The sequence below is a fragment of the Oncorhynchus mykiss genome, chromosome 6 (genome assembly GCF_013265735.2).
Source record: "Oncorhynchus mykiss isolate Arlee chromosome 6, USDA_OmykA_1.1, whole genome shotgun sequence".
NCBI lineage: Eukaryota > Metazoa > Chordata > Actinopteri > Salmoniformes > Salmonidae > Oncorhynchus > Oncorhynchus mykiss.
The window spans coordinates 82,481,559-82,508,035 of record NC_048570.1 but is presented as its reverse complement, the minus strand read 5'-3'; the positions used below and the strand labels follow the sequence as shown (position 1 = coordinate 82,508,035).

The window sequence follows — 26,477 nt, the reverse complement described above, 5'->3', positions numbered from 1 at the left end:
ACGCAGATGACACCATTTTGTATACTTCTGGCCCTTCTTTGGACACTGTGTTAACTAACCTCCAGACGCGCTTCAACGCCATACAACTCTCCTTCCGTGGTCTCCAACTGCTCTTAAATGCAAGTAAAACTAAATGCATGCTCTTCAACCGATCGCTGTCCGCACCTACCCGCCCGTCCAGCATCACTACAGCATCGACTTCGGCGATGTCATTTACAAAATAGCCTCCAACTCTCTACTCAACAAATTGGATGCAGTCTATCACAGTGTCATCCGTTTTGTCCCTAAAGCCCCATATACTACCCACCACTGCGACCTGTATGCTCTCGTTGGCTGGCTCTCGCTTCATACTCGTCGCCAAACCCACTGGCTCCAGGTCATCTACATGTCTTTGCTAGGTAAAGCCTGGCCTTATCTCAGCTCACTGGTCACCATAGCAGCACCCACCCGTAGCACGCGCTCCAGCAGGTATATTTCACTGGTCACCCCCAAAGCTAATTCCTCTTTTGGCCGCCTTTCCTTCCAGTTCTCTGCTGCCAATGACTGGAACGAACTGCAAAAATCACTGAAGCTGGAGACTCATATCTCCCTCACTAACTTTAAGCACCAGCTGTCAGAGCAGCTCACAGATCACTGCACCTGTACATAGCCCATCTGTAAATAGCCCATCCAACTACCTCATCCCCATACTGTATTTATTTATTTATCTTGCTCCTTTGCACCCCAGTCTCTCGACATGCACATTCCTCTTCTGCACATCTATCACTCCAGTGTTTAATTGCAATATTGTAATTACTTCGCCACCATGGCCTATTTATTGCTTTACCTCCCTTATCTTACCTCATTTGCACATGCTGTATATAGACTTTTTCTACTGTATTATTGACTGTATGTTTGTTTATTCCATGTGTAACTCTGTTGTTTGTGTTGAACTGCTTTGCTTTTCTTGGCCAGGTCGCAGTGGTAAATGAGAACTTGTTCTCAACTAGCCTACCTGGTTAAATAAAGGTGAAATAAGAATAGAACATTTAAAAAAGTCCCAGTGTGAAGTAAACATGTCTCACTGCCCCCGACTGGCCAACAGGTGTATAAAGGCATCGCAATGGCGAAACCTTGGAGGACTGACATTTCAGTTAAAGCATTCTTCCCCAATACAAAGAAAATACATAAACATAAATGTGACCATACATTTTATGTGCGCCACATATGCATGGGTTCACATACCCCCACTCACATACACACACACACATACCCCCCACTCACATACACACACACACATACCCCCCACTCACATACACACACACATACCCCCCACTCACATACACACACACATACCCCCACTCACATACACACACACATACACACACACAATATGTATGACACACACACAGCTTCACATGAAATACATGTATTTATTTTAAGCTATAAGCATTGAGAAATGAATTATGCAAGAGAACTGTTCATTTAGAGTAAACTGCAGCCCCGCCCAGGGGAGCTCCGTTTTTTATAGCTCAGTGTTGTGACAGACAATACATCCCCTCTAACCAATAACAGCCACCACACCTATCAGGAAGTAAGAAGAGACAAGTTTGGAGTTTATAATTAATCCACTGTTTATCCAACCCACAGTGGTACAGCTCTAGGTTGAATGAAAACGTTAGCGTGACAGGGAACGTTAAAGGGCATAATGTCAAGTAATTCGTCAAACAACGTGTCATTTTATTACATACAACCTGTTGTTTTATTACAGTGATGACCACATCTGATTCAGTGTAGGCTAGGCCTATTCAGAAATGTTGACATGTGCAATTGTTTTCATTAAGGACAAACACAGTGGGATAGTGGGTGTAGTTTGATATTCATAAAAACAAACAAATGAGGATGACAAAAAGGATACAGTTCCATGTGTTTTATTCCGCCTGTATAGGAATGCGTTATACAATCTGTTTTATTGGTCTTGCAGTGCTGTGTTTTTATCATGAGTTCAGGACGATGGTTTTATGGCGTCATTCATTGTGTCAAAGGACAAGCTTACTTCTCACAGTTATACAATAGGTTACTGTGTTGGTGACAGAGACAGTGCGAAGTTTAAAGGCGCTCACTCACATTTGCACTGCGTGAACACTTGAGAAAATGGCTAGCCTACGTCAATTTGTTACGGCCTTCACTGCGCCTAAGGGATTCAGTTCGATTGACATACCCTGTCTATCGACGCGCTGAGGCATTCAGGGACTTACCGGAAACCAAACTTTTTCTTCAAACTTGTTTCGTAGCTGAGTCGAACGCGTCGAAAGAGGAAAGAAAAAGACAAGACCGTTCCGCGTCCAAACTTTTACAGTTCCTTATTTTCTTCCTCATATTCGAGTCATGTTGGATAATAGTTGGTTGCTGTCTAAAAGAAGTGAAATACTGACTTTTTGTCAAGAATAACGGCCGCCTTCGAGTGTTATTCCTCCACACATAGTATAACGGATATTCGTTTTTATCATGGAAGACGTGAGTATTCAGTCTATTGCATTGTTCTGATGGGCGGCATTGGTGGAATCTCGGTCGGCTATGGTTGGTTTTAAATTAAATAAAGGCTACAGGTCTAATGAAAGTTTAACCTTAGTAAAGATTCTTACATTTTCTCAGTGGCGACATAGGTCAATCTAAACACTCACGGAGGGGTAGGAAAGTAGTCTCAAACTCATCATCATTCAAGGTCAGAAAAAAAAGAGTTAAACGAGCAATGTAGCCTAGATATAAAACAAGCCGCAGTTTATTGGATGGACACTACACACTACAAATAGCCTGTTGAAGTATCGGCGAAGAAAATAATAATTTGTGTTTCATCAAACTGATATGCTATGCGTCAATAGGCTCCAACAACGCATCGTACTTTTCACAGTTCAAACTCAGGTGCCAGGAGCTGTTAAAGCCACGCACCTGACAACCTGCTGCTTTCAACGGTAGCCTACTACTGCTACTGGGGCATTTACAGTGGTTTCTCTCACCCCTCCGTTGCTGGCTGCTGCCCCTGTAGCCATGGAGATGTTAGGGGAGGAGGAGGAGGGGTTAATAACTGTATTTTTACATTGTAATAACTACATTGTAGCTATTTGGATACATTTTAGCCTACAGGGTTAGGTAGGTTACTTTCTAAATGTAATCGGTTACAGTAGGGTGGTACACAATTGTAAATAAGAATTTGTTCTTAACTGACTTGCCTAGTTAAATAAAGGTTCAATCAAAAATATATATAAAAAAACAGTACTAGTTACCTGTCCAAAATTATAATCAGTAACATCATTTTTGGATTAACCAAATTCAGTAACATAATCTGAGAGGCATTGGAAGAAGACAAAAATTATCCATCAAACGCATTTGGTGTGTCATCATAGTGGTCTCTGAACTTGTGGTCAGACTTGCTCTGGTGGAACAAATTTAAACTTGCGCGTTTTTTCAATGCTTTGATGCATTGCAATGCATTTGAATGTCATTGAGAAAACAAACATCCTTTCTGAATTTAATCCAAGATGTAATCATCTAGTTTTTCAAAACTATCTGTAATCGTATTACAATAGTTTTACTGGTAAAGTATCTGATTACAGTTACAGTTCTTCTCAAACCGATAACATGTAACCCAACCCTGATATGTTATGTGTTATGGAGAGCTGTTCTCAAATCAGTTATTGAATGTGAACAAAGTCACCATACCTACAACCATGGTCAGTAGGCCTGACACCGCAGTGTTGTCTGGGGATGCAATGCAGCTTGGGTCAGACTGAAAGAACTACTGAGTCACCTGATATGTAAGGCTCTCGTCCTATCCTGAATGATCCTACATCCTAAATAGGCTAGTTAGAACAGAAGAAGATGTACTGCTTTTAAAACTTCATCTGGAGGCCTATTTTCCCTTCTTTTGTTTGAATGTACTGACGTTAAAAAGAGTAGGCCTGAACTGACAAGCAGTGACCTGTGTGTTTTAAAGATGTCTTAATGGGATAAACAGGCCTACTGTATGTGCAACAACTCATATAGCAAGCCGTAGATGACATTGAGGCGAGTTTCCGGAAGCTGCTACTAGAATGAGGAAGTCGAACAGAGCAGTAAAACAGTAAATCAATCAAAATTGGCTACTTTGCAACTTTTTGCACACACACATATACACACGCTGGTGCAAACGCACACACACGCACACACACACACACACACACACACACACACACACACACACACACACACACACACATATACATACGCTGGTGCAAACACACATACACACACACGCACACGCGCGCGCTTGCGATGCAGTGAAACTCTTGTCATAGTAGCCTATAATCTCTGTTAACCCAGAAGTCAGCTGCATGGTTAACTTCTGTGTTCCTACAAATTGTGAGTTCTGGCAGAAACGAAGTCTCCACCTTGCAACAAGAAACTCTCAGCCAAAGCCCCCCCCCCTCCACCCCATGTGGGCACAGGCACGAAGCTCTCAAGACGACGCGGTTTATGCACCGCCTTCACCCAGTCCTGATACGTCCAAATAACCAGTGACAAAACCCTTAAAACGGAACTAATGCTGCTGTTATCTCCCACATCCCAGTCAGTCCTGGCAGATTCTCTCAGTCTAGATGCTGAGTCACTAATGCTGCTGTTATCTCCCACATCCCAGTCAGTCCTGGCAGATTCTCTCAGTCTAGATGCTGAGTCACTAATGCTGCTGTTATCTCCCACATCCCAGTCAGTCCTGGCAGATTCTCTCAGTCTAGATGCTGAGTCACTAATGCTGCTGTTATCTCCCACATCCCAGTCAGTCCTGGCAGATTCTCTCAGTCTAGATGCTGAGTCACTAATGCTGCTGTTATCTCCCACATCCCAGTCAGTCCTGGCAGATTCTCTCAGTCTAGATGCTGAGTCACTAATGCTGCTGTTATCTCCCACATCCCAGTCAGTCCTGGCAGATTCTCTCAGTCTAGATGCTGAGTCACTAATGCTGCTGTTATCTCCCACATCCCAGTCAGTCCTGGCAGATTCTCTCAGTCTAGATGCTGAGTCACTAATGCTGCTGTTATCTCCCACATCCCAGTCAGTCCTGGCAGATTCTCTCAGTCTAGATGCTGAGTCACGGGAGATGAAGTAGTATGGAATGTAAATTCATGGTCAAAAAAAGTACTATGCCCAGCAAGGTATGGTACTTCTAGGAGCTTCTCTCAGCTACATAAACATTGATTTAAACAACTGTGTCACAATTGACGTGGAGCAATTGATTTTAAAAGAAAATGTTCTTAATGACCTCAGAAAACCCCTTGCACACAGAGGTTTAGCCCTTAGCAGCACTATCCTATTACAGTAGTGTAGTGTTAGTGTAGTGTTAGTGTAGTCTTACATTAATAACCAGAGTGCAGGGGTGAGATAAGGACCACCATGCAGTCAAGGTTTATACTACAGGGGTGCCTGGCAGTCCCATAACAAATCAGGGCACGTTCATAAACATGAAATATTGACCCAACACCCCCAGAAGTGTTAAAGGTACAACCTGTCATTTGACCAGCCTGACCCTGCCACTTGGTTTGGTAAACTGAGGGATGAGGCTGGAGAAATGGAACCACTCTCATATTCAGATGGACTATGAATTCCAAGACTAACAGTCCATAAGAATGACTTATAGTGTTAACCATATTTTCAAGCTATACATGGATTGTTTCCAAAGGTTTATTGTAAAGACCAAGGGCCAGTTTAATGGAAACTGACCTGTTAGTCCTGGACTAGGCCTGGAAACTAGCCCTGAGAGGAAATCAAGTCAGCCATCACTATGTTTTCACATCAGTATAACTATATGAACAGCTGGACTAACCACACTGAATGCCCTATATGTAGCTATACTAATGTGATCTTAATTGGTAAATGAAAGACCCTATTAGGTAGGACTGGCGGAAAGGGTTCAGCTGTGTGTCTGTGCAGTCTCTCTTGGTAGACATTTCCTATAGCAGATCTAGGATCAGCTTACCCTACCCACACATTTCACCTTAATCATTAGGGTTTAAAACTCAAAACTGTCCTCAGGTCAGTGTCTATGGGCAACTTCATTCTAGTCCTCTGAGTCACAGCAATAGGTTGACAGGCCATTCCTCGTGGGCCGGGTTTATATACACCGGTGTGGCTGGACAGTGTCTGGCGGCTCAGTGAAGGCCACTGCCTGGCTAGCTGCCTGTTATACACAAGCAGCTGTTTTAGCACTCTGTCACTGACCCCTCCCCTCTCTCCCCTCATCCTCTCACTTCACTCTATCTTTCTATCTCTGACTCTTTCTCTGTCTGTTTTTCTCAACCCCTCACTTTATCTTTCTTTCTGTCCCCCCCCCCCTCTCTCTCTCTCACACACACACACACACACACACACACACACACACACACACACACACACACACACACACACACACACACACACACAATAAACACTACCTACCCATTGGGCAAAAACTGTTCAATCAACGTTGTTTCCACCTCATTTCAACCAAAAAAGTCAATGTGATGACGTTGAATGAACTGATTGGATTTGCAAAAAGTCATCAATGTAAGGGCATTTCTCAACCTAATGTAAATCAAATTTAGACGTTGAACTGACGTCTGTGCCCAGTGGGGAGGTTCTTTTGGCTCAGTATCACTGACACCAACACTTCTTCGACACTTCTTCTGTAATTGTCAGTCACGTTCTGCTGTTGCTGGAAGCATGGCCATGGTGTGTGTCAGCCTGCTGGACCACAGTCTGAGGAAACAGACTTGCACATTATGTGAGGAAAACAATTAACCCTCTTTGACCACCGCTCAGCCTTGTGCTGCACAATAGTCAATTTCTGACCGTCGTTTCCCGGCATTTGGACTTGTGCTGCACAATGGTTGTGTGTGAGTAAGTGTGTGTGACTGAGTTCCCTCTGAAACTCTGATGGTGTTGTTGATACGTGTGTGTGTGTGTGTGTGTGTGTGTGTGTGTGTGTGTGTGTGTGTGTATGTGTGTGTGTGTGTGTGTGTGTGTGTGTGTGTGTGTGTGTGTGTGTGTGTGTGTGTGTGCAATAGGGTATTTCTTTGGGACTTCCTCTTGTTTGTTAGTATCTTTGAGAGCTCTACGTCTCTCCTATTCCCCCCTCTCTCACCTCTCCCTCCCTCCCTCTCTCACCTCTCCCTCCCTCTCTCACCTCTACCCCGCTCTCTCAATTCAATTTAAGGGGTTTTATTGACACTGGAAACATATTTTTACATTGCCAAAGCAAGTGAAATAGATAAACAAAAGTGAAATAAACAATACAAATAAAATTAACATAAAAAATTACACTCACAAAGGTTCCAAGCGAATAAATACAATGTCAAGTGTCATATTATGTCTATATACAGTCTTGTTATGATGTGCATATAGTTAAAGTACACCTCTCCCACTTCCCCTATTCCCCACTCTCTCAAAGGATACTAAGGTGTCTTCTCTCCTCTCTCCCACTTCCCCTATTCCCCACTCTCTCAAAGGATGCTAAGGTGTCTTCTCTCCTCTCTCCCACTTCCCCTATTCCCCACTCTCTCAAAGGATACTAAGGTGTCTTCTCTCCTCTCTCCCACTTCCCCTATTCCCCACTCTCTCAAAGGATACTAAGGTGTCTTCTCTCCTCTCTCCCACTTCCCCTATTCCCCACTCTCTCAAAGGAAACTAAGGTGTCTTCTCTCCTCTCTCCCACTTCCCCTATTCCCCACTCTCTCAAAGGAAACTAAGGTGTCTTCTCTCCTCTCTCCCACTTCCCCTAATAGCTAGCTAAGTCAACCAGTGGAAAGGGGAGACCTTGTTAACTCAGATGATGTTGATTAGGACGTGTGGTGAGTTCAAGCCGGGCAGGGCAGCATGGAACTCAATTCATCCCAGATGGAGACTTTATAAGGAACACATGTCGGCTAAGGTGTGCCTTTTTTAAGGCCTTGAAATGAGGGCTCGGCCTCAGCCCATTTGGGATGGTTGTTGAAAGAGTTGTAAAGTGAATCAGATATTGCAAAGGCATAAGAAAAGGGAGGTTTTGGATTTGGCTCCGGCTTGGTTTTTGGGTTAGGTTTTCTCATGTGAAATGAGAATTTGGAAGACATCCATTTATGACACAATAACAAAGCTTGGCCCAATACAGTTTTATATTAATTGTGTATTTGCTCGTCTTATTTCAAACATCCTCAGAGAGGCACAAACCCGTGTAAACTTCAACTTCATAATGTTACACTCGTCATTACATGCTAGCATACGACAGTCATTATCAGATGTCATTTTGGGATGTCCACTGATTAACCAAGCATCTCTTCCTGTGGGAGTCGATATGTGGTAAAGCTAAAAGCAGATCCATGTTTGGAACTGTTACACCTTCTGGCATGTTCAGCTTGGCTAACTAGCTAACACTGCTAAAGTTGCTTGCAACAATGGCCGACACCACAGAGCTCTGTGAGCTTCCAACCAGTAAGCTCAGTTGGGATAACTAGCCAACATGGCTAATGTTGCCACTTGCCACAATGATAACTGTACAATCAAGGAAACAGAGACTGTTGCACTTTTACCAGCATGTTGAGTTTGGTTAACTAGCCAACATGGCTAATGTTGCCACATGCCACAATGTTGTATGACGTGAGTCCATTAAAATGTTGCACCTAACAGCATTCCCTCACTTTAGCTAACTATGCTAGCCAATGTTAAGCTGCACAATGGAAGACACAGAGTCAAGCCAGCTGCTGTAGTGCAAAATATCTCTTCTATAATGTACACTCTGAGAAAAAAAGGTGCTATCTAGAACCTAAAATGGTTCTTCGGCTTCCCTCAGTGGATAACCCTTTGAAGAACCCTTTTTGGTTCTAGGAAGAATCCCCTTGAGTTCCATATAGAACCCTTTACAGAGAAGGTTCTACATGAAACCCAAAATAGTTTGACCTGGAAGCAAAAAGGGTTCTCCTATGAGGACAGCTGAAGAATAATTTTGGAACCCTTTTTCTAACAGTGTAGATGTATCCAGCACCACACCCAGCATTATTGGCAGGGGTGAGCTGTACTGTCAGGCATTGTACAGTACACTGTGATGTGTTCCACTTTCCACTGGCCTGGCCTTCAGTGTGTGTGTGTGTGTGTGTGTGTGTCAGAGAGACAAAGGCCAATCAGTGCTTTCCTCTTTCACTTAGAGACAGCGATGCATGCCATGTCCCCTCTCTCTCATGTTTCTGTTTTCTGGACAATGCACTGTGGAAGACCAATGACTGCCTTTTATCTGTCTCTCTTTTTCTCTCTCTTTCCTTCTCTCTTTCTCTCTCCCTCTCTCTCCACTTCTCTGTATTTCCCTTCCTCTTTCTCTCTCTCTTCCTCTTTCATTCCTCTATCACCTCTAACCTTCTCCCTTCATCTCTTTCTAACTCCTTTAACCTCTCTGTGTCACTCCCCCTCTCTCTCTAGGCCTTTCCTCTCCTCACAGCTGTACCTTTCCTCTGTGTGCAAAGCGGAGCCACTCTTCCCAGTGCTGTCGCAGTGAAAGTGGAAAAACAGCTCGATGACCCTTTAAAAAGACATCCTGTGGAATTTCCTCCAATAGATTCGGAGTGCCTGGGAGTTTTAGACAGGCACCTGCAGTTGTTTGTGTTTTATTCTGTAATAAATGAGGACCAGTCACTGCGCAGTGTCTCCTAAAGGAGTTTGAGGTAGATAGTGCTGTGAGCTTTAGTTTTACGTTGTTGTTTCTTCATTGGTTAATATTACAAACGCAATCCAGTCTTATTCAGTGCTGGAAGTTTCATACTATGTTTTGTAGTAACTGAGTAGCATAGAAAAGCATTGTGATAGAAAGCATTGTGCTACAGCTACTCTACAGTAATCCTCTGGAACTGTAGTCAGCTTTCTCAGGTCTCAATACCCTGGTCTGGACTGGTATCTCCACGTATGGACAGCTCCATATAACAACAGGGTGGTGTTCATTAAGCAAGAAATGGAAGAAAACAGAATGAAACGGATGGAATACCTAGCAAAACATTTTACAACATTTTTGTTGTGTGCCCTTATGAACAGAACCCTGGCATTCTGCTTCAGATCTGTCCAGTTTCCCGATAGTGATGGAACTTAGGCTTACAAGTGTTTTAACATTGAATATTTCCTACAATGGCTGAAGATGTAACATACGTTTCCCAAAACACCAATCAGAGAGAACGTTTGCTAAGTGCGTTGTTGAGGCATTTGTCGATACTGATGCCCCATTTACATTGTGACGTATTTCATTGCGCTTCATGCAAGCTCTTTCTGCTACTGGACGGAGAGCATAGGGTTTCACAACCAATGCAAGACAAGATGGAGGAGAGCCTAGTCTCTCGGCAGAGATCACATTTATTTTGGGAGATTGCAAAATATGACCTTTTCATTCAAGACAGGAGAAACATATTGTTTCAGTTGATAATAAAACATGTTTAGTTACTTTTTCCTCAACTTGTTTCCATAATTTTCTGGCAAGTCAAGCTATCTTACAGAGCAGCTAGTTTGCTAGCTAGCTAAAAGCTAGGCTATACTGTAGCTAGCGACTTCCACCTAATAATTATCATTGAATTAACTAAAACGGCAACAGTCATAAACATAATTTTTTACATACTATTAAAATACTACTGACTTATACGAATGAGTCATTTTTTACAAGTTGCTAGCTATCCTATAAACTCATCATCGAAAACCACATATTTATATATTGGCAACTTTGTATTTGTAGTCAACTTTGTTCTGAAGTTATCAGCGGTCATAGAGAGGCGGATAAACCATGTGATTCTATGTTTAGCAGGGATCTTCTGTGTATAAAGTGACACAGGAGGGAAAAAGGCATCTTAGCTGCTCTGAGGCAGGCATTAGATTGCGAGAGTTTTTTTCAAGTACAACATTAATAACGATGCTTTTGGGATCAGCTCGAAGATTTAATGATTCTCCTACGAAGGTTCTAACGATGAACTTAGCCTTAAGATTAGAGGTCGACCGACTATGATTTTTCAACGCCGATACCTATACCGATTATTGGAGGACCAAAAAAAGCCGATACCGATTATTCGGCAGATTTTTTACATTTATTTGTAATAATGACAATTACAACAATACTGAATGAACACTTATTTTAACTTAATGGAATACATCAATAAAATCAATTTAGCCTCAAATAAATAATGAAACATGTTCATGATGCAAAAACAAAGTTTTGGAAAAGAAAGTAAAAGTGCAATATGTGCCATGTAAGAAAGCTAAAGTTGAAGTTCCTTGCTCAGAACATGAGAACATATGAAAGCTGGTGGTTCCTTTTAACATGAGTCTTAAATATTCCCAGGTAAGAAGTTTTAGGTTGTAGTTATTATAGGAATTATAGGACTATTTCTCTCTATACGATTTGTATTTCATATACCTTTGACTATTGGATGTTCTTATAGGCACTTTAGTATTGCCAGTGTAACAGTATAGCTTCTGTCCCTCTCCTCGCTCCTACCTGGGCTCAAACCAGGAACACATCGAGAACAGCCACCCTCGAAGCAGCATTACCCATCGCTCCACAAAAGCCGCGGCCCTTGCAGAGCAAGGGGAACAACTACTCCAAGTCTCAGAGCGAGTGACGTTTGAAACGGTATTAGTGTGTTTCAAACTAGCTAGCCATTTCACATCGGTTACACCAGCCTAATCTCGGGAGTTGATAGGCTTGAAGTCATAAACAGCACAATGCTTGAAGCACGGCGAAGAGCTGCTGGCAAAACGCACGAAAGTGCTGTCTGAATGAATGCTTATGAGCCTGCTCGTGCCTACCATCGCTCAGTCAGACTGCTCTATCAAATCATAGACTTTTTTATTTTATTTTTATTTCACCTTTATTTAACCAGGTAGGCTAGTTGAGAACAAGTTCTCATTTGCAACTGCGACCTGGCCAAGATAAAGCATAGCAATTCGACACATACAACACAGAGTTACACATGGAATGAACAAAACATACAGTCAATAATACAGTAGAACAAAATAAAACAAAAAGTCTATATACAGTGAGTGCAAATGAGGTAAGTTAAGGAAATAAATAGGCCATGGTGGCGAAGTAATTACAATATAGCAATTAAACACTGGAATGGTAGATTGGCAGAAGATGAATGTGCAGGTAGAGATACTGGGGTGCAAAGGAGCAAAATAAATAAATAAATACCAGTATTGGGATGAGGTAGGTAGGCTGTTTACAGATGGGCTATGTACAGGTGCAGTGATCTGTAAGCTGCTCTGACAGCTGGTGCTTAAAGCTAGTGAGGGAGATGTGAGTCTCCAGCTTCAGAGATTTTTGCAATTCGTTCCAGTCATTGGCAGCAGAGAACTGGAAGGAAAGGCGGCCAAAGGAGGAATTGGCTTTGGGGGTGACCAGTGAGATATATCTGCTGGAGCGTGTGCTACGAGTGGGTGCTGCTATGGTGACCAGTGAGCTGAGATAAGGCGGGGCTTTACCTAGCAGAGACGTGTAGATAACCTGTAGCCAGTGGATTTGGCGACGAGTATGATGCGAGGGCCAACCAACGAGAGTGTACAGGTCGCAGTGGTGGGTAGTGTATGGGGCTTTGGTGACAAAACGGATGGCACTGTGATAGACTGCATCCAGTTTGTTGAGTAGAGTGTTGGGGGCTATTTTATAGATGACATCACCGAAGTCGAGGATCGGTAGGATGGTCAGTTTTACGAGGGTATGTTTGGCAGCATGAGTGAAGGATGCTTTGTTGCGATATAGGAAGCCGATTCTAGATTTAATTTTGGATTGGAGATGCTTAATGTGAGTCTGGAAGGAGAGTTTACAGTCTAACCAGACACAAAGATTTTTGTAGTTGTCCACATATTCAAGTCAGAGTCGTCCAGAGTAGTGATGCTGGACGGGCGGGCAGGTGCAGACAGTGATCGTTTGAAGAGCATGCATTTAGATTTACTTGCATTTAATAGCAGTTGGAGGCCACAGAAGAAGAGTTGTATGGCATTGAAGCTCGTCTGGAGGTTAGTTAACACAGTGTCCAAGGAGGGGCCAGAAGTATATAGAATGGTGTCGTCTGCGTAGAGGTGGATCATGGAATCACCAGCAGCAAGAGCAACATCATTGATGTATACAGAAAATAGAGTCTGCCTTAATTATAACATAATAACACACAGAAATACGAGCCTTAGGTCGTTAATATGGTCGAGTCCGGAAACTATCATCTCGAAAACCAAACGTTTATTCTTTCAGTGAAATCAGGAACCGTTCCGTATTTTATATAACGGGTGTCATCCCTAAGTCTACATATTGCTGTTACATTGCACAACCTTCAATGTTATGTCATAATTACGTAAAATTCTGGCAAATTAGTTTGCAACAAGCCAGGCGGCCCAAACGGTTGCATATATCCTGACTCTGTGTGCAATGAACGCAAGAGAAGTGACACAATTTCACCTGGTTAATATTGCCTGCTATCCTGGATTTCTTTACGCTAAATATGCAGGTTTAAAAATATATACTTCTGTGTACTGATTTTAAGAAAGGCATTTATGTTTATGGTTAGGTACAGTCGTGCAACGATTGTGCTTTTTTTTCGCAAATGCGCTTTTGTTAAATCATCCCCCCGTTTGGCTGTCTTTGTTAGGAAGAAATAGTCTTCACACAGTTTGCGAGCCTGGCAGCCCAAATGCTGCATATACCCTGACTCTGTTGCAAGAGAAGTGACACATTTTCCCTAGTTAAAAGAAATTCATGTTAGCAGGCAATATTAACTAAATATGCAGGTTTAAAAATATATACTTGTGTATTGATTTTAAGAAAGGCATTGATGTTTATGGTTAGGTACACGTTGGAGCAACGACAGTTCTTTTTCGCGAATGCGCACCGCATCAATTAATATGCGTTGCGCAGGACACACTAGATAAACTAGTATTATCATTAACCATGTGTAGTTAACTAGTGATTATGATTGATTGACTAATTGTTTTTTATAAGATAAGTTTAATGCTAGCTAGCAACTTACCTTGGCTTCTTACTGCATTCGCGTAACAGGCAGGCTCCTCGTGGAGTGCAATGTAAGTCAGGTCAAATCAAATCAAATCAAATCAAATTTTATTTGTCACATACACATGGTTAGCAGATGTTAATGCGAGTGTAGCGAAATGCTTGTGCTTCTAGTTCCAACAATGCAGTAATAACAAGTAATCTAACTAACAATTCCAAAACTACTGTCTTGTACACAGTGTAAGGGGATAAAGAATATGTACATAAGGATATATGAATGAGTGATGGTACAGAGCAGCATAGGCAAGATACAGTAGATGGTATCGGGTACAGTATGTACAAATGAGATGAGTATGTAAACAAAGTGGCATAGTATAAAGTGGCTAGTGATACATGTATTACATAAGGATACCGTTGATGATATAGAGTACAGTATATACGTATGCATATGAGATGAATAATGTAGGGTAAGTAACATTTATATAAGGTGGTTAGAGCGTTGGACTAGTTAACCGTAAGGTTGCAAGATTGAATCCCAGAGCTGACAAGGTAAAAATATGTTGTTCTGCCCCTGAACAAGGCAGTTAACCCAATGTTCCTAGGCCGTCATTGAAAATAAGAATGTGTTCTTAACTGTCTTGCCTAGTTACATAAAGGTGTAAAAAAAAATAAAAAATAATAATCAGCCAAACATACCAATTTCCGATTGTTATGAAAACTTGAAATCGGCCCTAATTAATCGTCCATTCCGATTAATCGGTCGACCTCTACTTAACATGCTTTTGGGAAACCGGACCCTGGGAAGTCTTTTCCGAATAACACAACTCAAAGAACCCCTTGTGATTTGATCATTTCACTTTTGTATTTTAGTTCCTAACTTCAAATGTTTTGAGACGTAAATAAATCATATTTTAATTATGGGGATGTTTTTCTTTCAGCCGCTTGGAAGAAGTTTACTACTTTTACAATACTTTATACCTACTTTCTGCATGTTGATTTGTATGGTGCTGTTTTTTAATTTAAGTGTATCTTTACCCAAATCAAGTAATGTCATTTGATGTAGTACACATGCTCCACTCAATGTAGACAGAAAGACAAAAGATGGCCTCCTTACGTGACCTCAGTGTACAGAATAGGAAACTGATACTAAGCTGAAATGTGATACTAAGAAAAAACACCTGAGAGCAGAGAGAGAAAAGAGCGAACTGCCTAGAAATAAGTGTTTTTCTGAGGTGAGAAACAGAGCAGCAGAGGAGGAAGAGGTAGCGGGAGTGTAAAAATGTAATTAACTGTTACTAAATAAGAGTTGTCGGTGTTAACTTAGCTGCACATGCCTCAAGTGTCATCATTAACCACTATAGTGTCAGTTCTCCTACAGCTTGCAGTGCCCTTGGACTTACTGAGTGTCACAGCTCTCTGCAGTGCCACAGCGGGGCCTATTGAGAAGTCAGGTTTCAGGCGTTTACAAAACTCATACAAAGTCACTTCGTTTTGAGCCAGACACAGCACAAGAAATGTAGCAAGAGTATGAAGAGAAACATGCTCTAATACTTACTAGACACATTTTAGGTTTAATTAGGCCACGTTCCAATCCTTATGACTAGCTCTCCCTCCGTGTCTCTTTTCCTAAACAACCACTGATATTATGAACAGACCATACCATACAGGAAATACTATAACCATAGCCTACATAATGGAAACACACTTTGCCCTCTCACTCACCTGTAAGTGATGATGAAGGGAAGGAGGAAAGAGTATTGAGACATAGCCTCGAGTGTAAGTTTGCTGTGTGCGACTCTGATTTCCTTTCGCTGTTGTCCTCCCAGGAAGTGAAAGAGGACCCCACCAGGCCCAACGAGGACCCCACCAGGTCCAAAGAGACCATGTCCACATGGAAGGCCGGTTGGGTGAAAAAGGCCTCAGGCAGATTCCTGGCCAGCTATAAGGACCGCTACATCCAGGTGGAGAGGACGGAGCTTGTGGTGTACGAGAATGAGGTACGCTACATTTCTATAAACTATTAAAGGCCCAGTGCAGATGTCCCTGTGTTTAAGATATATTTACACACTATGAGGTTGGAATAATACTGTGAAATTATGATAATGACTGTTTGAAAAGACCGCCTGAAATATCAGCCTGTTTAGTTGGGATGGAGTCTTGGCCTGCCTGGTGACATCACCAGGTGGTAAATGAGTTAATAGACCAATAAGAAGGAGAGTTCCAAACCTCACTGCCAATAACAGCAATTTTTCAGTTTTCCCCTCCTCACTCAGAACACTCCCAGACAGTCCTAGAAGAATTCTTGAAAGGCAATTAGAAAAATAGTATTGGAATTGGAATAGAATTGACCCCAACTCTGCAGGACACAAGTGAAAATAATAATAATATTAAACATAAAGCTACATTTGCTGAAATGAATGTTGTGATGTTACTACATTCATTATGATATCCTGTATCAATGCATTTTATTGCATGTCTGTCAGATGATATCCTGTATCAATGCATTTTATGCATGTCTGTCAGATTATAGCCTGTATCAATGCATTTTATGCATGTCTGTCAGATTATATCCTGTATCAATGCATTTTATGCATGTCTGTCAGATGATATCCTGTATCAATGCATTTTATGCATGTCTGTCAGATGATATCCTGTATCAATGCATTTTATGCATGTCTGTCAGATGATATCCTGTATCAATGCATTGTATGCATGTCTGTCAGATGATATCCTGTATCAATGCATTGTATGCATGTCTGTCAGATGATGTACTGTTCTCTTTCACTTTTAATAACTATTTCCATAAACACTCAGTAGTCCTTCAATTTCCACCTGGCAGATTTATAAACATTAAACACACACACGTTCTTCTGGAATAGAACGTCAGTTAATTAAAGGTGCAATTTGCCCTTTAGAGTAAACAACGTTCTGCCTGTTTGGTGCAGGACCTTGCGACCTACTTGGAGAAAGTGGACCTGGAAAACTACGATAAGTGTCACGAGTTGAGGAGCGCCTTCACGAAGAAGAATAGACTGGTGTTGATACGAGCGGCCAAATCAGGGAATAAGGTGAGCACTATTTCACAACCTTGTAAGCGAGCAGAGAGACATGTCTCTGAATCTCTGAATCAAAAGGTCTGTCTGTTTGCTTGACAAACCTGGGTTTCAAATATTATTTGTTTTCTTTCAAAAACGTTAAGAGTTTGATCGAAAACCAAGGCTGGTTTTCGATCAAACTCTTAACGTTTTTGAAAGAAAACAAATGATAGTTGAAACTCAGGATTGCCAGATGAGCGGGGATTGCACTTTTGGGAATGGTCCATTGTTTCCATTGTACCAGGAAAGCTCAATCAAGCACAGCTAAAACCCAGGTCTACTCCCAGAGGTTCATTTATGTCAGGAGCATTACTGTAAATGAAACAGCCATATGTAATGTTGGCCTGTGATGAGAAAACCATAGAATGAGAAATTGATCAAACGGACAAAGCTCCTCATACATGTGCAATGCATCAATTATTCAAACATTCCAAATGTCAATTTGAATGGAAATGTCTGTTCTACTGACTCACATTCTATGGTTGAAACTCAGAAGACAGATGCTGTCACATAGTGATGTCATCATCAGCAAGGCTTGTCTTGAGCTATTTCTTAACGGACACAAAGGAGAGCGATCTGGGAAATGAGTTGGACTGTCAGTCGTCCTGGCAACGTGTTTCTCAACCTCCAATCTGTAGACCGGCGCTGGCCCATGGAAGAATGCTGACCGGTCAGTCAGATAGTCAGCTCACAGAGATTTAGTCAATTCTCAAGTGATTGTTTTAATTCAAGAGGTCAAGTTGACCTCTGAAAAGTGGGAGTGGAGGTGAAATAGAAAAAAATCAGTAGGTGTTCCAGGTCAGAGTTGGTCCAAAGCTTGCTGCTCCATGGTATGAAAGAAACTGACAAACTGGTCTGGACTAAAGTATCATATAACTAAGACCCTTCATTCAATATCTTAGTTAGTCTCCAGCTTGTCTTCAGTGTGTATAAAGCTTTGTGCTCATTCACTCAACTAAACTTTAGACACTAAACTGTAGATTCTGAAATGTTAAAGTTTAAAAACTTTAAAAACAATTTTCTCGCTTGGAAAGGTGACAAGCTCTTACCCTTGAAGTCAGCAGGTTTGGTCTTTCTCTCTCTGAGACTGCAGTGTGGCACCACTGCTCAGTGATTATCAACGCGGCCAGAGAGTGTAATTATGGGCTTTCAAGGCCTTGAGGCTTCACAGAGGTGGATGCAGTATGCTAACAGGCCGGCCATAGAAGAGGTTGTCTTTGAAGAGTCTGTCTGTCTGTCTGTCTGTCTGTCTGTCTGTCTGTCTGTCTGTCTGTCTGTCTGTCTGTCTGTCTCTGTCTGTCTGTCTGTCTGCCTGCCTGCCTGGTTTCAAGGCAAACATGCTAAACAGCAGGGTTCAGGTCAATTCCATTTAAATTCAGGAAGTAAACGGAAAATCCTACTTCATTCCAATTGTCCACAATACAAAAGTAATGAGACTAAATTGAAATGGAATTGACCCCAACCTTGTGCTTACTACAGTCGAAATCCATGAGCGATGACAGGGGTGTATTGCTAAACCAGACCTGGTTGGTATGTAGGCCTCAACTCTTCATCACCAGAGGAAATGGATCAGATCCAGCATCTGTTATGGGTTAAAGCCCCAGTCCCTCCTATGGGTTAAAGCCCCAGTCCCTCCTCTGGGTTAAAGCCCCAGTCCCTCCTCTGGGTTAAAGCCCCAGTCCCTCCTATGGGTTAAAGCCCCAGTCCCAGCTATCGGGGTAAAGCTCCTGTCCCTCCTATAAGTTAAAGCCCCAGTCCCTCCTATGGGTTAAAGCCCCAGTCCCTCCAATGGGTTAAAGCCCCAGTCCTTCCTATACTTTAAAGCCCCAGTCCCTCCTATGGGTTAAAGCCCCAGTCCCTCCTCTGGGTTAAAGTCCCAGTCCCAGCTATCGGGGTAAAGCTCCTGTCCCTCCTATGGGTTAAAGCCCCAGTCCCTCCTATAGGTTAAAGCCCCAGTCCCTCCTATAGGTTAAAGCCCCAGTCCCTCCTATGTGTTACTGACTGTGATTATGAGATACACACACACATTAACACACATGCACACACACACACACAGTTCTGGGTCACTCTTCATCATAACCCCTGAATTTGAGAAGTTGGAGATTTCAGATGGTAAGGGAATGGATGGACTGATACAGGAGGGAATGGATGGACTGATACAGGAGGGAATGGATGGACTGATACAAGAGGGAATGGATGGACTGATGCAGGAGGGAATGGATGGACTGATACAGGAGGGAATGGATGGACTGATACAGGAGGGAATGGATGGACTGATACAGGAGGGAATGGATGGACTGATACAGGATGGAATGGATGGACTGATACAAGAGGGAATGGATGGACTGATGCAGGAGGGAATGGATGGACTGATGCAGGAGGGAATGGATGGACTGATGCAGGAGGGAATGGATGGACTGATACAGGAGGGCCTATTTCATATTGAAAGCATTTAGGACTGTATGAATGTGTGCAGGTGGAGCTGAGGTCCCCTTGGCCCAGATCAAGGACAGTGGAAAAAGTCTCAAGAAATGTGGAAGATTCCAAAGTGGTGAAATAGAATGTATTACTAACAAATGAGGAGACTGGCCAACGCCACAACTTGAGCAGATGTCAGAGGAAGGGGGGTCTGTGTGTGTGTGTGTGTGTGTGTGTGTCACTTTTTCCCCTGTCCTAAATACAGTGACCAGGCAGGAGAGGAGTGTGAGTCAGACTGCTTAGCCCACAGCTTTATTTTAATGCAGCAGCCCTCAACAGCTTGGAAAGACTTTTGGAGTTGAACTATATGCTGGCCTGTACACTCCCATTAAACACTGAACACGTCAGGTTCTCTGTGGTTCTGACTCTGGTACTGGGATTTAAACTGGGTTTTGACACACTTCCTAGAGTCAGGAGGCTATGTTGGTCTGTATGTAGTATGAATATATCTGACATGCACTCAAAAATGTCAGCAGGGTGCAAACAAACATAATAAACTTGATAAAATAGAGAAAGTCCCACACTCCACCAGACAATAGAGAATGTCTACATGTAATTCTGCTGGGGTTGGTTTTGGAGGCTAGATAGACGTTGTTAAGCATCACTACACGGGTCTTACATATACTGGGCCCTAGCAAGACACCGGATGCCACACCTCCTTCATGAACACCAAGCACACCACTTGAACAATAGGCTGTATAAATAAAGTTTTTACAAAAACAAACAAAGAGGAACAAAAGTAAACATCTGTGAACTTTCATTATGTCGCTGGAAGATTTAGTCAGTGGGGAACCCTGAAGATAATGAAACTAAGGAGACGCGTTAATAATGCTTGCTGTGGTTCGACGCATTTGTTGTTATGGTGCGAAATATTTGTCCCACTGCCACCGCCCCCCCCCCCCACCACACACACACACACACACACACACACATACATACATACACACACACACATACACACACCCACACTGTCCCGGGAGACACTTTAGTATTTGTGTATTTCTTAAATCAACATATTCCAGGATGCAACCTACTTATTGTTTTTGTGCACTCTAGTTTCCTGTTTGGTTTTGGTTTCTTTAGGGAGGAGGTTTTTATCAGGGAGAATTGTGTGAAGTAAGCAGTTGGTTGTGCTGGCCCTAGCACTCTCAAGACAAACCAAAGGGCTTTCCACGCATTTGGTTTGCCAACTTTTATTTCGGTCTCTGTCTGGTCGCCGGGTCACCTGAAACAGCAGAGAGCTCAATGCTGAGCGGATGGAACCAGACCTGGGTTCAAATTCTATTTGAAATACTTTCAAATATTTTATATGTGCTTGGTTCCATTGCCTGTTGCCATGGAACCAATAGTGAAGAGCAAACCCTTCCCACCTGGCACTCTGCACCAGGCCGACTCATACGGCTCAAATTATTTTAAATATTTCAAATAGTAGTTGAACCCAGGTCTGGATGGAACAACAGTCAGCTTTTGGCCCGTAGAAAGTAGAAACCTATTTAACATTCACAACAGACACCCCTGTAATACAGACTCCAAAGTCCACAAACACTAACAAAGAAACGTCTATGTAAAACATTTGTCATAATTTCTGCTCAAAGCTGTGGATATTTGCATGTTCTGTGATGCATTGCATTTACACAGCTGTTTTATGGCGCTTTAAAAGCTATTTGTAGTTTAGCTTCTAAAGATACAGTATTGTAGTTTTGAGTTGGCGCTGTTGTCATTCAGTGTGAATGGACAGAGAGGGTTTGACCAGGATGTTAAGAGCTACTTGGATGCCCCTGCACTCCCTCCCTGGTAACCCTGTTTAGCTCTCTGGCTTGGCCTCAGTAGAAGGTATGTCAAAAGGAACAAAGATGGTCTTCAGACTAGTTCAGCCAGTGCATGTCCCAGAACTGCCACCGAGGCAGAGCTTTTAGTTTCTCGCTCTAATCTGTTGTACTCAGTGCTCTGAATAGAATAGAATGTATGTCCTTTCTGTCCTATTCTTACATATTTGATTATTTTCTATTCTATTCTCCACCCTGGCCCTAGTTTCTTAACTCCACAGTTTTGTACAGTGGTTTCTTAGATTCAGCCCTTTCTGGTACGTAATCTCAATTCTATTCTCCACCCTGGCCCTAGTTTCTTAACTCCACAGTTTTGTACAGTGGTTTATTAGATTCAGCCCTTTCTGGTACGTAATCTCAATTCTATTCTCCATACTGACCCTAGTTTCTTAACTCCACTCTGGCCCTAGTTTTGAACAGTGGTTTTGTAGATTCAGACCTTTCTGATCCTTAATCTAAATTCTATTCTCCATTCTGGCCCTAGTTTTGGACAGTGGTTTTGTAGATTCAGACCTTTCTGATCCTTAATCTAAATTCTATTCTCCACTCTGGCCCTAGTTTTGAACAGTGGTTTTGTAGATTCAGACCTTTATGATCCTTAATCTAAATTCTATTCTCCACTCTGGCCCTAGTTTTGAACAGTGGTTTTGTAGATTCAGACCTTTCTGATCCTTAATCTAAATTCTATTCTCCATTCTGGCCCTAGTTTTGAACAGTGGTTTTGTAGATTCAGACCTTTCTGATCCTTAATCTAAATTCTATTCTCCATTCTGGCCCTAGTTTTGAACAGTGGTTTTGTAGATTCAGACCTTTCTGATCCTTAATCTAAATTCTATTCTCCATCCTGGCCCTAGTTTTGAACAGTGGTTTTGTAGATTCAGACCTTTATGATCCTTAATCTAAATTCTATTCTCCACTCTGGCCCTAGTTTTGAACAGTGGTTTTGTAGATTCAGACCTTTATGATCCTTAATCTAAATTCTATTCTCCACTCTGGCCCTAGTTTTGAACAGTGGTTTTGTCGATCTGTTTTTTTCCTCTTTCCTGGTTTTGACATTTATTTGACAGCAAGAATTCTCTGTTGAAAATGTTTGATAGGAATTGTGTAGTATTGGATTATGTAGTTATCTCCAGCGCTATTCTAAGGTTGGCACTCAGCAATGTATTCATAATTCACTGTTTCTAATTATTACGTCAGTGGTGGAATCCAAGTTGTTTAGGCGGAGAACTAAATGGCACAATTAATATACATTCTTTGGCGTTTGCTGTTTGATTACAGCACCTTGGTTAGTGACAGTGTTTTCTTTTCATTCTAGGTTTAATAGTAATTAAGGAATGATTGACAGCTCTCCAGGTTCTGTGCCTTTGTTCTAATGTTCTAAGCTCTGTGTTCTCCTGGTTCCCAGGTCCATGATGTCAAGTTCCAGGCTCAGAACCTGGAGGAGAAGGAGGCTTGGATTAAGGCCTTTAGTGACGGCATCAACAGAGCAAAGAATAAGATATTTGACGAGGTGAAGTGTTTTCCTTAATGCTGAAAAGCATGTTTCGTAACCAGTGTGGTATACGCATAGCCTGGTCCCAGATCGGTTTGTGTTGTCTTGCCAACTCCTATGGTCATTCCAAACATGATCTAGGACCAGGTTAGTATAAGCACTATCTTTATCTATCTTTATAACCCCTAGAAACCAGTGGTGTTCGACATTTGTGTTCCAGTGCTCCAATATCAAACCATTCCTTTTTGTTTTGTCCCAGGTGAAGGTAGATGAGACCAGTCAGTTGGAGCACGCAACACGCACAAGGCCGAAAGGAAACCGTAACAGAAGACCACCGACCAGGATACACATGAAAGAGGTGTGTGTGTGTGTGTGTGTGTGTGTGTGTCTGTGTGTGTGTGTGTGTGTGTGTGTGTGTGTTATCTGCAACATAGTGCTTAGTGCTAGTGTGTGATGCTGCTAAATGCATCATGTTGTACTATGTGTTTATAGAATTCATTGGAATAAGATGGCTGTTAAACCCCTCCCCTCATCTTCCAGGTTGCCAACGTCTCATCAGACGGCATTCTCCGGCATGACCTGGACGTGGTGGATGCCAGCATCCCCAACGGGACACACCAGATCACCACAGACACCACTGAGACTCCCAAAAAGTCTGTGAAGCCCCCCATGCCCCCCACGTCCAAACCCAGCGAGGCCCCAGAGGAGTGTCAGACCACCCAGAGCCCTGACGAAGGTCTGCCGTCTGAAACGGAGCCCAGTCCCCAGAAGGTCCTGAAGCCCCCCATGCCGCCCTCCAAAGAGGCCGAGACGGCTGCTGCTTCTGCAGGGGACCAACTCCCTGATGAGACTAGCACTGACAGAAGCCCAGAGAAAAAGGTTGCATTTTTAAAACATTATAGTTTCTGTTTCACATGCACATGCGTATCAGTGGAGGCTGCTGAGGGGAGGACGGCTCATAATAATGGCTATATTTGATACTATTCCACTCATTCCACTCCAGAGCCCGTCCTCCCCAATTAAGGTGCCACCAACCTCCTGTGGTACGCATGTACAAACGCATCCACACACACGTCTGTGGTGAACACACGCACACGCACACACAAACATTGTAATTCATTTGTCCAGGTCCTGAAGCCTCCTATGCCGCCCTCCAAAGAGGCCAAGCCCACAGTGTCTGCCGAGGACCAACCACCTGGGGAGACCAGCCCTGAGAAAAAGGTGCTTATCATTTGTTGTTTTACCCTCTTCTTTCCATGTATTTTACAATGTGTTGTAACAACCATATGAAAGATGTTAAGTAAATAACATTTGATTGGATTCCAAGGTCCTGAAGACGCCCATGCCACCCTCCAAAGAGGCCAAGCCCACTGCTCCAGCCGGAGACCAACCCCCCAGGAACACCAGCCCTGAGGGCAGCCCAGAGCAGGGCTTCGAGTCAGCACCACCGCCCACCCCTCCCGGCAAACCAATCGGCGGCTCCACAGACAACCTGGCCGAGGCCTCCCAATCCAGCCAGGAACATAGGCCGCCCACCCCACCATCCAAAGACAAGAAGCCCACTCAGACAGCCGTGCAGGAGAGTACAGAGGAGGCTAGTGGGATGAGGAAGAAAGGTGAAGAGGATGAAGTAGAGGAGAAGGAGGAAGAGGGTTCTGAAACAATTGTATCTGACGTTCAACAAAGCAGTATCCTTGAGGGGGCTGAGGATGAGGAGGAGTCTCCTTCCTCTCAGCTTACAACACCCATGACCCCACTAGAGGTCAAAGTTGAAACCTCTGTGACTGACCACCCAGAGGTCACCACCACCACCACCATAGAAGAAGAGACGCAGAAAGTTGCCAAGCCCATGGCTCAAGAACAAGAGTCTGCCCCTAGTGGTGGAGTGGATATATCCCCCAATGAAGAACCTCAGACAATGAAGTCTTCCCAACTCACAGTAACGCCGTCAGTTCAGACACCGGAGCCAATCAAAAAGAGCCCTGGCCCTCCCGGACCTCCCACAAAGAAGAAGCCTGTCGTCCTCCCTCCTCCCAAAGCAGTGGTGGTGGCTCAAGACGTCCACCTAAGTGAGCCTAAGAGCCAAGCGACAGACAAAACCAAGAACATCATCATCACCACCACACCAAGAGAGAAACTCAACTCTATCACTTCACCAACATCAGCCGTGGTGACCACAACCAGTCCGACTGAAGAAACAGAGGACCTGAAAGTTCCTGTGGTCGTTGAGACTATGTCTGAGTTCCCAGTCGTAGTTCTCTCTCTGAGTGACCCTGAGCCAGACAGCTCCTGCTCCAGCCCCGTGTCCTGCCACCTCTCCCCGGAAAAGAAGAGTGAGCGTGAAGAGGAAAAGTCAGTCGACAGCGGCCAACACTCGGACATCGATGTCGATGAAGATTGGTCAGAGAGCAGGGACACTTTGGCAGCCTCCACCGCTGCCCTAATGGGCAGCCAAGCTGGCCTGGACGCGCTGATGGATGAGAGTCAAGACGGAGACACGGAAACCCCCGGCAGCTTGGGACCCAGCACTGTGGAGGACTGCCCTTCTACGACCCAGACCCCCCAGGACAATCACTCTGGCCTACACTCCACCTTCCTCCAGGTGAGGGTCAGTCAGGCCTCCCATTGTCCCCCCATCCCCTTCAAACCCTTAGCCAAGCTCATGTCCACCTCTTTGGGGGATCTCCTCTCTGAGGCCTCATTGGGTGAAAACATTAAACAGCCAATCACAGACGTGGCCGTGACAAAGGCCACCGTGGGTCCTCAAAACTTAACAGATCTTGAAAATGAAGTGGCCCTGAAGCTGGAAAATACAGAGGAGCTCCTGGGGAGCGTCGTCCCCAAAGGGAGCACCGAGGTTGGGCAGAACTCGGCCCTAGCGGGGGGCAATAGCCTGGAGGACAGGTCGCCGGAGGAGCTGCTAGCCAGAGCCATGGAGAAGCTGAGGAAAGCAGACCAGTTCCTCAGGCAGGCCAAGCGTATAAAAGACTCAAAACATTCTGAGAATACTGCCAAGAGAAACAGCTGGTGATTGTTAAATATGAAGGAGAATTAGGGAAAATGTATTGATTAAGGGTGATGGAAAGTAGTAGCTTGGAAGGATGACAGGTGTTTTCTTATTCTGGCTGACTATGCAGCATATTTATGCAAGTGTTCTGCTGAGATTTAGCTAAGTGCAATTTTTTCAACTTTCACTTTTCTCCTGCAAATGGAGGTTGATTGTACTTTTTGTACTTAAAAATGTATTTTTACATTCCACATTGATCATCATCACTTTCCCAAGGATATTTACTTGAATACTTACAACCCCCGATCAAACTTTTTAATGATACGTTTAAGGATGCTTCAAAATGACCTAAGTCTTAGGGGATGTCGGAAGAGCCTGCAACTTTTTGTAATCCACGTTTTGAATGGATACAGATTGGTTTCCTCTGTAATCCTTGCCAATCAAACCATGATGACATTTGAAGTAATCATGTTTATGTAGTTGTAGTAATCATGTTTATGTAGTTGTAGTAATCATGTTTATGTAGTTGTAGTAATCATGTTTATGTAGTTGTAGTAATCATGTTTATGTAGTTGTAGTAATCATGTATGAGGTG

The 26,477-nt window shown here is 43.2% G+C and overlaps 1 protein-coding gene across 2 annotated transcripts; it reads left to right on the top strand.

Moving 5' to 3' along the window:
- Positions 1 to 2,053: 2,053 nt before the first annotated feature.
- LOC110526691 (proteoglycan 4) lies at positions 2,054 to 26,477 on the top strand. 2 transcript variants are annotated; one of them, XM_036981179.1, is made up of 8 exons: positions 2,054 to 2,496; positions 15,811 to 15,981; positions 16,900 to 17,052; positions 22,789 to 22,893; positions 23,135 to 23,233; positions 23,416 to 23,754; positions 24,004 to 24,096; positions 24,203 to 26,477. In XM_036981179.1, exons 1-8 carry the CDS (start codon positions 2,488 to 2,490, stop codon positions 25,904 to 25,906), a joined length of 2,673 nt encoding a protein of 890 aa, XP_036837074.1. In that variant the 5' UTR covers positions 2,054 to 2,487; the 3' UTR covers positions 25,907 to 26,477. The 2 variants fall into 2 exon arrangements, with proteins under 2 accessions (XP_036837074.1, XP_036837075.1); XM_036981180.1 differs by having other exon boundaries at positions 2,059 to 2,496; positions 16,930 to 17,052.

Excerpts from the sequence above, each read along its gene's own strand:
- LOC110526691 (XM_036981179.1), top strand. Across the intron at positions 23,234-23,415 it reads CCAGGATACACATGAAAGAG|GTTGCCAACGTCTCATCAGA; the intron begins GTGTGTGTGTGT and ends CTCATCTTCCAG. Across the intron at positions 24,097-24,202 it reads AGACCAGCCCTGAGAAAAAG|GTCCTGAAGACGCCCATGCC; the intron begins GTGCTTATCATT and ends TTGGATTCCAAG.